The 11278-nt window shown below is 41.0% G+C and overlaps 1 protein-coding gene across 1 annotated transcript in view; it reads right to left on the bottom strand.

Annotated features, from left to right (window-relative positions):
• Window positions 1–1558: 1558 nt before the first annotated feature.
• JAM2 (junctional adhesion molecule 2) overlaps window positions 1559–11278 on the bottom strand; it is a gene marked incomplete at its 3' end in the record, with an annotated part of 46602 nt that continues 36882 nt past the window's right edge. Inside the window, exons 3-5 of the mRNA XM_006035491.3 lie at window positions 5388–5501; window positions 3057–3209; window positions 1559–1761 (exon numbers count right to left, since the gene is read on the bottom strand). Coding sequence (XP_006035553.3) covers window positions 1559–1761; window positions 3057–3209; window positions 5388–5501 — 470 coding nt within the window. The remainder of the gene's footprint in view (window positions 1762–3056; window positions 3210–5387; window positions 5502–11278) is intronic.

Below are 11278 nucleotides of genomic sequence, written 5' to 3'. Positions count from 1 at the left end.
GCAGTCTGTGTGGGGCTGCCTGTGCCTGCTCTGACAGCCCCACACGTGCTGTGAGAGGCTGCAGCAGGGAGTGCTGGCCACAGGCTGCCTTCCTCTCTGCCGGGAAGGAGCAGGGAAGGACCCCGGGGAAAAGCTGAGCACGGGGGGAGGGAGGTGGGAGCGGGCAAGGGGCCACTTCCCCCCCCGCCGTGCTCAGCTTTTCCCTGGTCTCATCCCCTGCCCAGGCTCCTCCCCTGCCCTTCCCCCTTCCCTGAGGTTCCAGCACGAGGCAGACATGTGGTGCCAGGCCAGAAGCGGGGCAGCCTGGGGCTTCTGGCTGGGGGGGCGGGGGCCGGCCGGGTCCCAGGCCAGAAGCCCTAGCTGGGGGGGCAGGGCCAGGCAGGCCCTGCTGCTGTGGGAGCCTGCTGGGCTTCCCCTGGGTCCACTGCCCTTGGTTCCTGTTATTTTTGACAGGAACCAAGGGCAGATAAATATTAATTTTCTACATTTTTTAGAGGCCTTGCAGGCTGGATAGAATGGCCTCGTGCGCTGGATCTGGCCCGTAGGCCGTATTTTGCTCACCCCTGACATAGAATCATAGATAAGTTGGGCTGGAAGTGACCTCCAAAGGTCACCTAGTCCAATTCCCTGTCTGAGGCAGGATCAGCAAAATCCATAATCTTAGTAAAACTACAGTCAACCCTGACACAACACCCTAACCTCCCACAGATAAAGCAGGGGGACCAGATCAGCTACATCTTGGTATAAAAAAAGAGATCCCAGGAAATGACCCATGCTCCCTGCTACAGATGAAAGCAAAACCCCCCACATACCAATTTGACCATAGGGAAAGTTTCTTTCTGTCACCAAATATGGTGATCCAACCTGGAGTGGAGGGGCAAGACCCTCTAGCCAAACTGCTCTGCATGCAGTGCCTGTCCCTGCCACTCCAGGATCCACGCTGCACACAATGCAGGTCCTGGACCAAATGGAACAGCCGCCAGATCAGGGTGGAGGAAGGGCCCATGAAGCTGGAAATTACTAGCCATTTTTAAAACCTTACCTTAGAAGATATCATTAATAAAAATAGGTTTTGGTCATCTTCCAAATGTTCTGGAAATGATGCCTCTGCTCACTTTGTACCTATTCCTGTATCCACTGATTTCACTAGTAAAGGACTGAACCCTTTATGGTCCAGCTAGATATTTTTATTTCCATTCACAAGCTGTTTCTCCCATTGGCCCCTTCTAAAAAATCTCTAATTGCCATTTTATCTTATTAAAAGCCTCCTTAACACCTACCTCTGTGGAGAGATACCAGATCATTCACAAATGGCACAGTTCAGGTAAGTGACAACTATAATGCTGATTGTTTATTGCTACCTCATCCTTTCAATCCAGCCTCACTGGATTTTATCCATTTCATCTACTTGTCTTGTCATGTAATAAGCAAGTGATGTTATTCCTACTCTACGTAGCTCAATATGGCCCCTGTTTTCAAGCGAACCTCCCATACACTATTGTAATGCCTCTAAACTCTTTTTAGATAACAAGGAAAGAATTAGCCAAAATGATCTTACCAGGGTTCCAGATTTTTTATTTAGGACATAAGTAATGTTTGCTTTTGCACTGCCTGTTCCTGAAGTTTCCACTAAAGCGACACCATTCTTAAACCACTTGTACTCAGAAGCAGGAGACCCTTCATTTTCTTTGCATCGCAGTTCTACTACTGTTCCACTCATTGCTGAGCTGGGTACTTCGCATGTTGGAGTAGCTGAAGCCACTGAAGAACAAAATTATTTGTTTTTCCAGTTGTACAAGTATTGTCAAGTGGCATTCACAGTTCTATTGCAACTTCTACTTAAGCATAGAAGGAGTGTCGAAATTGCTCAATATTAAAAAGAATAAGATGGATGAATGGGGGCCAGCCAAGAAAGAATGGTGCTCATTGTAAAGGCCAAAAGACCAGGAGCCAGGGATAGGAAGGAACAGCTTGCGCTCAGCCCCATAACGCCCTACTGCATCTCCCTTGCTCTGCCCCACTCATTACCATATAAATCTAGTCCTAGATCAGCTTCCAAACCCTCACTCCCTTACTCCATCTACCAGCACATAGCTTCAAACAGGAAGCAGTGCATCAAAAGAATAAGGAGATCAGAATTTTCCATTTAAATTTTCAACTTTTTATTGAAAAAAAAAATTCTAATTTCAGTTCAATTTTGCTAGAAATATTTTTAGGAGTGGTGTCTCCTCCTCAGTCTATTCCTTTTTATTAATTAGTTGTGAGGACTGGTCAAAAGAGGGTAGGTGTTTTTTGAAGCTTTTTTTTTAACCCCTCATTCTCTCTTTAAAAGTTTTCATGTAAAAATTCATTTTTAAAAAATAGTTGTTTTGAGAGAAGAAAACTGCTTTTCCACTTTTTTTTCTTTTTGTAAGCTCTCCCTCCCCAAAGAAGAGGAGGATGGAGGAGTAAAAATGTATGCATGTGTATACACATACCTGCTCCTTCCTCTGCACTTTTTCTTAATGGGAAAGGCACAGAAAGTGAAAGAAAGGGCTCTGAGGTTGTCTTTAAAAATAGTCTAAATTTATCAACTGGTATCACAGTTATGTCAAGGGTTTACTTATTTAAATGCAGGGAGGAAATTGTGGCATCTCCAAACAACAAATGAGAAATGTTTGAGAAACTGATAATGGTGACAAATGCTGCTGACAAATAGATGACACTGTGATGTACTTATCTAAACCATCAACAACTGAAAGGCTGTAATTTGGATAAAAGTAATTTTTCCACATAATGGGAATTAGTATGCTTGCTGAGTGTTGACAACTGGAATAATTAGTAACAATATTTATTACTAGTATTAGTTTCTTATTCATAGTAACGTTTTCAATCAAAGAAACTATATATTCAGCATTTTCATATTTACAAAATGCAAACATGAACAAATCTCCTTTGCTAACAAAGAGAATGCCTGAAAAACCCACCCCACACTGATAGTGGGAGGCATTGACACTGGTTGTCTCTACCTGCTACCCTCTCAACAAAAACCCAGACAGTGAAATTGAAGATTCTACCCAACACTGTGAGAGTAATGGTAGCCTCTGCCAGATCTTGTGCCTGTTTGCCTGGTGCACTAACTTCACAACGGTATTCTCCAGAATCCTTTCGGGTCACATTTCTAATGCGAATGCCGATATTCAACATTTCCGCTCGGCCTTTAAGGTCACCTTTAAAAAAGGAAACAAAAAAAGTAAAGAAAACAAACCAACCAACCAAAAATCCCCAAAGATGATCTGACAGATAGAAGTGTATTTCTTAAAGATCAAGTCCATTCTAGAAATTAAATGTGTCACGTATTTTTTAGCTTGTTTTACATAAGAACATTAGAAGTGCCATACCGGGCATATCTCGAGTAGTCTATCTCCTACACATTACCCTTCCTGGTATCCACCAGTGTTGGTTTGGAGATGCCAGAGGAAACATCTACAAGTCATTCTGTTCAACAACTACCTATCACCCATAAATCTGTCTCATCTCTAGTGTGGTACTGAGTTTTGACACCACACAAGACATTTAGATAGGAATTACTTTTTGAGGGTTGAAAATATTTACGTCTCACTTTTCAGTGATAAATATTTATTTTTTATACATATAAATAAAATATTAGGTATTATTCTAGCTGCCCAACTTTAGCTCAATTCCCCATGGGCTGGAAGTTGTGCCTGTGCCACAGACAAGAGGCAGGAGGGTAAGAGGAAATGGGGAGGGAAGCAGCAGCAGCAGCATGGGTGCAGCTCCCAGATCCTTGACTCAGGTGCAGAAACAGGCACATATCTCAGCTGCTGATGTGCTGCCCAAGCTCCCCTGGCAACCCACGTCAAATCGGTGCAGGGTTGTCCCCACCTGCAACTTGTAAAGGTTGTTAGCTGCTGCTATAGACTATACAATTTCAGGATCAGAATGAAATACTCTAAGGTGAAGACTATTCCTATTGAGCATAAGGTAAATTAATTACCTATGAAATGCACACAGTGTCCAGCAACATAGGTGCTGGAACACTAAGATTTCTGATTTTGGCAGCACAGTGAACCTCCAACATGCTTTTATAGGACTTCGTAAACTCTCTATAGTTTAGAATTAGAAGGTTTAATATAATATTCATGATAGAAGATGTAGCTTTACAGGATGATTTTCTCCATAGTGGATGACTGAAAGATTTTTTTTTTTTTTTTTTTTGCAGGTGGCAAAATTCTTTCAGAAGTTTGAATTCTGGGAAAAACATGGGAGAGGAAGATAGGACAAAACCCTACAGTAATTTTTTAACAGAAGATAGAAAAAGTTCATAATAAAAAATCTGAACTTTGTGATTATCAGTTTTCATTAAAGACTAAAATTTTTGCTTAGCTTGAAAAAAAGTCAGTATCTAATGAAGTGAGCTTCTGCCTACGAATCTGTGCACTAAATATATAAATTACACACACGCACACACACACACTTTGGTTAGTCTATATGGTACAAATCTACCCTGCCTTCTACTTAGAAGGGGAAAAAAAAGTCACAAAAGGTTTAGTAAATATATGGCCATATGAAAGCTCCGAGTATATTTGGGATGAAATATGCAACATGGGCATTTAATACCTGCATGTAATTGCATACGAAGTTTATAATGTCTATTTGCCAAGCTTGCCACTTCCGTGGACAAAACATCAGGAACGTGCAAGTCTAACAATAAAACCAGCACTACTTGTAAGTTCTGCAAACCAAATAGCTCTAGGTTTATTATTTTCCTCCCCAACCTTTATTTACTGTCTGTGGTGCCATAAAGACACATTTCTTCCTCAAAATTTAAAAGCCAGATAAAATTATTTTAAAGATGTGCATATATTCTTGGATTCTACTCCTATAAAACGGGATGCATTTAAAATGTATTGTTGAATTGTATGCATGAACTGTATGTTGAATTGTATTCTAGCCATTTCTAAACCTTTGGCTTTATATTAAAAATATCTTTTAGATGTATATCTAGAGGATTGCAAAGCTGCAATAAGAATAGGTCATTTCCTCTTTATTGACATATAGCTCAGTTTCTGGAAGGATACAGGGAACTTGCATTGTCATTTTTTTCAAGCCTAAACAAAAGACACCAAAAAAATTAAAAAGTTAAGTTAATCTATAAATCAAGAAGAAACTCATTGTCAAAGGCTCAGTTAAAATAAATTTTCTCAGGCTTCCTCTTCTTGAAGATTTAATTAGTCTAGGAAGCCACTTACATGGTGAGGGATATTCTTCATCACAAAGAAAGTCTGGAAAGTTTGTTTGTCATTAATATTCAGAAAAGAAACCAAGCTGCATTTTAGCAGTTTCATCATTTTAACCCATAAATCTTCAGGTTTGCAGCCTCCTACCTGTAAATGCACTATTATAGTAGACAAATGAGACTCCACCAGGTCCTCTTTTCTTCCATTCTATTCTTGGAGTAATAGTCTTTGGAACCGAGGGTCGGCAGCTAAGAATAGCCTCTATGAAAAAGAAGCAAGGCAATGATCAGCATCTTACCCCAGATTTAAGCCTCACAAAGATAAGAAATTATACTAATATTTCTTGTACGAAAGCAAAAATATTCAGTAAGAGCCAAATTGTCCTCTCAAAAGTGACTTCCAGGGTTTAAAAAAAAAAATTTAACAGAGAACAAAATTTAAACAGTTTCCCTTGCCAGCCACAAATATTTGGGGTTAGATCCTCATGTGGACCAGCTCTGCACATACTAGCTCTGGAACCACAAGTGATAGAACATTGATTCTCAACTTTCAGACGCAGAGCACACCTCCACCACTTTTTCAAATGTGAGGCACCCCTGGTTGAGAGCCATTGTTACTGTTGCCACAATTAACCTCAATGCTTCTCAACTAAGTATTAGTGCCTCCAGAAAAAAGACTTTCCCCCATTGCCTGCTCTGGTCCACAGCCAGCCTGGGAAAGGCTGCAGCACATGTGCACTCCTCCTGCATTAGGACTCTCTGAGAACCCTAAAGCAGGCTGGCTGCTTGGGCTGTAGCCCTTTCCAGTCTGGCCACCCCATGCTCCTCCCAGAAGCAGGTGTTAAAATGTGTGGAACTGTCCTGTACACTTGTTTCTGGGAGAAGGAAGAGAGGAGAGAGGGAAGAAGGAGAGGTAAAGGAAAAGGAGAAAGGACCAAGCAGGGCTGCAGCCCAAGCCAGCTTTCCTGTCCTGCTTTCAGATTTAGAGAACCCAAATGCAGAAGTGTGTGCACGCTGCAGCCCTGTGCATGGGGCAATGGCTGTGTTGTGGCACCCCTGAGGAAACCTCATATTGAGAACCTCTGTTCTTAACCCTAGTTGAGAACCTCTGTGGTAGAACCATGTTAATGAGATGCTGCACGTGAGCTAATAAGCTAGTTCCAGAGCTAGCGTGTAGAGATCCTGTTTTGGTAACCAAGGCACCCTTGCACCAAGTTGAATGCAAGTGCATGTATGTGTACTAGGGTGTATGTGCCCTACAGCATTCAGAACTAGTTTAGGACCTCTGTTCTGAGCTACATAGATTTACAGACACAGCATTTCATTTCTAGGTTATCCACTATATGCAGAGCAGATTCAGAAAGACCAAAGGTCATTTTGTCTCCAGTGGTACCTATCTACTTTTCAGTGGACACAACACAACACACACAACCACCTGCATTAACTCTCACTTGCTGCCAATCTCAGAAAGTGTGCCTGAGGACTGAATAAGTGAAGACAACAAAGTTGTCCCTCCAGACAGAGACCAAGATGCATTAACAGGGTATTGTAGGGAAGTCTGTACTGTTGTTTTCCCTGCTCTGCCAGTGAATAGAAGGCTTCATAACTCCAGGGCTACCAGCAAGGCACCTTTCATGAACAGTGAGATTACATACAAAACAAGACTGCTTAAAAAAAAAATCCAGCAGCAGCGAGAGGGACTCCTTTTCTACAATAGTTTTCTTTACAAAAGCATGTGTGTACTCAGGAAGTCTGAAGTTCCTGACTGCAGGTTGAATGGGATGGGTTGTGGCCTTTCCTGCACTTCAAGATTTGCTTTAAGTTTCCTTTCCATTTTATATCATCTGCTTTGTTGCCTTTATAACAATGTAAACAAATCCATTACTCACAGTCAGCCTGTCTTCACTTTTGGCCTCTGTGTGTGTTGGTTGCCTGACTGAGGTGGGAGCAGCTGAGTTACAGCATTTTAAGCTCATGAATTTACCTGTATTTTGTGGACACGATTTACAGTATACTGTAGTTGTTTCTCTCACTTGCCCAGACTTTTTTTTTGTTTTTGGCATTTGTTTACTTTTACTGCAGAGCCAGGGCTGAAGCCACCATCAATGACCCTGACCTATTAGGAGGGAGAAAGCAGAGCCCACTGCTGAGCTCACAGAATGCTTCCTGCTAAATTCAGAGGTTTATGTGTAGCAATGAACGTGCAGCACAGGTCTCTTCACTGTAAACCCAGGGGAGGCAAAGAACTCTAATGCAGGGATGTCAAACATGCAGCCCGTGGGCTGGATCCAGCCCCTAAACCCAGGTCATCTGGCCTGAGGACTTTTCTCCTGCTCCTCAAACTCAGTATCTACAATCTCACAATAGCAGTGAGTGGATGCTAAGGGAAACCATATATATGCAGGGCCTACCGAAACTTATCTGGTACCCTCCCCTTTTTCCCCAAATAGCCTCCAATATTCAGAGGCCTAGGAAGTCCTCATTTGAAAGTTGCACCCCGTGGCTATCATGTTTATTATCTGCTGATGGACCTATCCTGAACTAACTGATTCCATCCTCTTTTCAACCTGGTAAAATTATCAGCCTCTGCAACATCTTGTGGCAATGAAAACTGGAAGACAAAAACACTGAATGGTTAAAGGGAAAAGGGTATGAATGGAAATCCACTTGTTTACTTAAGTGTAAATTATTAAAGAAAAAAGTAACTGAAACTTACTCCTTATTGACTGTGCCCAATTGCTAAGTGAAAGGTAGGAAAATCTATTAATTTGCACACAGGAATGGTATTTAAAGATCAAATGGAAAATTACATATTTTATTTTTAAAACAAAAAACTTATTTTAGAGGTAAATTTGGAGTATGCTTTTTCTCATTTCACTCCTTAAACTTCTTGGCATTATTTAGGTTTAAAATACACAGTTCTCTGCTCCAACATTATATATTGCCTAAATAAATACATTATTTTATTAGCACTGGGCAAATAAAAAGTCATATTCTCATCATAGTCAAACACAGACATGGGCTGGTGGATTGAAAGTTTGCACACTTTTCTCAATATATATATATATCTTGATCTATATCTTGAGCGTGAAAGGATTTTCCACAATTCATAGTTGTGCTAAAAGCAGTTCACACACTTCCACAGCTGCTCCTTTGCACTAGATGCAGCATGACAAACTTGGCACCATTTTCTATTTCCATTTTGTTCAGATACTAGTGCTGCTAATAAGGGAAATGCTGCTACATAAAGACAAAGATATCCAAATAAAATTCAACAGGAGGGGAAAGCAGAGAAGAAAAGGATTGAGATACAGGGAGTACAAGGAATATGTTATTAGGCACCAATGGAGAATAAAGAGATGATATATGAAACCAAGACACAAAACACACTAAATTAGTGTTTGTCAAAACGGGATATGTAGTGACAATCTATAAATTTTAGGATAGAGAGGAATAGGAAAGAAGAAAGGAAGGGGAACTATTCTCTATTTCTCCATATATAACTATGATATGTAGGTTATTAGAGTTGCTGCAATAACATAAAATGTTACTTTTAACTTATCCATCATGTGGAATTATAGCAATAATAACCTTATAAATAATAATGATAGTTTAATAACCACTAACTCACTGAACTCATACATAGTATATATCCTGATCACCCCGCTAAGGGATGTATTTCAGGCAGCTGCACACAGTGGGGAACCAAGTGGCTTATATTTGGGTTCTTGTAAAGCTTAAATCCGCTGTGTTGGTAGACAGCAGTATCGGAGTGCTCAGTCTAGTATATGGATTAAATAATATTAAACACAGTGCCTGAATGACAAGAAAGAACAATGGGATGCGGAGACATACAATTACACTAAAAAAAAAAAAATGCATACGAGGTTTAAGAGTGCCTAAGAGCAAGGATAGTAAACCATTATTATTCTCTCACCCTTTCTGAGCCCTGAACACTTATGTTTTCGGCCTTCATTTAAAAAAAAAAAAAAATACTATTAATGCTTGTGAGAGATGCCAGGTTGATAGCTTTGTAGACTAAGAGCTTTTTCATCTCCAGTAATATACAAACTTTTCCCAACAATATTTTTCAAACTTGACTCCAAGAAACCATTTTTAGAATAAAAAAGACAGTTTTTGCTTATTTACTGTATTTGCCTGATTAACCTCCAATACCCACATCATAGCATTTCAAACAAATACAAACACACAATTGCTAAGGCTCCATTCTCCGCTAGCCAATGGGAATAGGCACCAGTCTGTCTAAATCCCTTTACCAATTCTTCTTCCTCCTCAAGAAACTCACACTTCTTGTGAAAACCTCCAAATCCCTACAAGAATCCTACCCCTCTAGGTCCAAATCTTGTCAGTCTGTTCATTCTGACAATGACACTAGCCATGTTACTTTGTTCTTCTGGTTCCCCCTCAGTCACCTCTAAACTTTCTCCTGCTTTACTAACTACATGTGCACAACCTTCCCTAGCACACCAGACGAGTGCCCTCTCATTGAGATGCCTCTGGAAGACCCACTGACTCCCCAAACTCTATGTGAAACTTGGAAAAACAAAACAAAAAACAACCTCCTGAACTCATGGAACAAGACAAAAAAACACCTCCTGAACCAATCCATGGGACACACACCGATGCAAGAGTCAGCCATTAATCTAACCATGATGGTGGTTCTATACAGGTCTTTATTTTTCCTCTTCCTCCTTTTCATTTATTGTTTTATTTCATATAACAAACTCCTCTGGGCAGGAAGTCATTTTACAAATTGGAATAAATTCAAATACAGAGAACAGTTCCAATCCAAATTCAGAAATAATGCTACTAATAGTTTCTTGGGTTGCCTACTGAGACCGCTAGTATTGGTGCTATAGTGGTGTGGACATTTGTTTGGTAGAAAAGACACCTGTTAGATTGCAGTTACTGACTTTGGTTGATTTTGACTAGAGTTTTTGAGCTAAAACATGTCTATGCTTCTCTTTATACTTGTTCTTCATCATTGTTTGGAGGATGATGTGCTAACTGTGACCAATCTCCTAACATTATAGGTGGGGCTGATAGCATCCCCAGTAATGAAGGTTGCCTGATGCTTTCCATTGTAATGCTAATTCTTTCACTTGCAAAAACTTGTTTAATAGCTTAGACTGAAATGTTCTATGCTGGGCATTTGCCTCAAATTGAACTTTTTGCAAAATTTCAGCAAAACGTTTCACTTACTTTTGAGAACAAAGTTAGAGAAAATATACTGTTGTTTTTTTTCCTATGTCATGTTCAAAGTTCTGGTGAACCCTAGTTTGAAAAACTCCAGTGCCCCCCACACACTCTGGAGCAGTAACTTGTAATTTGGCACAATGATAGTATTTGTGCCAAGGACACTCCTTGACATTCTTGTGAAATTCTCCAGATTTTAAAAGTAACAACATTTTCCAAAGATGCTATCCACACTGAGCATACTCCCACCTTCAGCTGAACAGCACTTCTTACAGCTGCAGTTTTCCACTGGTTCCAAACCTTGCCCCAAACGGCTGTTACTTCTGTGTTCCCAATGGCCTTGTCATGGGTCGAGACACCGCAGGCAAAAAAGCTGACTAATTCAAATGGAAAAGCAACAAGCAGCAGGGCTGTAGGGTTTGGAAGAAATGTGGGGCAACCCTGTGTGGGGGCAGACTAGAATTGGAGACTGAAAGGCAGAGTAAAATAGACAGGAAAATATATGGGAGGGGTGTTAATTGGCTCCTGGAGGTGAGGAAGGGAGAATGGGACTGGCTGGTAGGGCTGTGCAAAGCTGTGGGTGCTGATTTGATTCGGAGGAGATTCACCCAATTCGGTGGCCAAATCTCTGAATCTAATTGGGAGACCAATGAAAAGGTCCGAATCAATTTGAAGCTCTCCGAATTGATTTGGAAAAGATTCGGAGAACTTCGGAGATTTGGCCAGTGTCCACTTGCTGCCGCAGGGAGTGAACCCAGACTCCATGCTGGTAAGTAGGGGGTGGGGAAGGCGTGGCTGGAGGCGGGGGGAGGGGACCATGGG

Source organism: Alligator sinensis, unplaced genomic scaffold (genome assembly GCF_000455745.1).
Source record: "Alligator sinensis unplaced genomic scaffold, ASM45574v1 scaffold203_3, whole genome shotgun sequence".
Taxonomy (NCBI): domain Eukaryota; kingdom Metazoa; phylum Chordata; order Crocodylia; family Alligatoridae; genus Alligator; species Alligator sinensis.
This window is presented reverse-complemented; position numbering and strand designations above follow the sequence as displayed.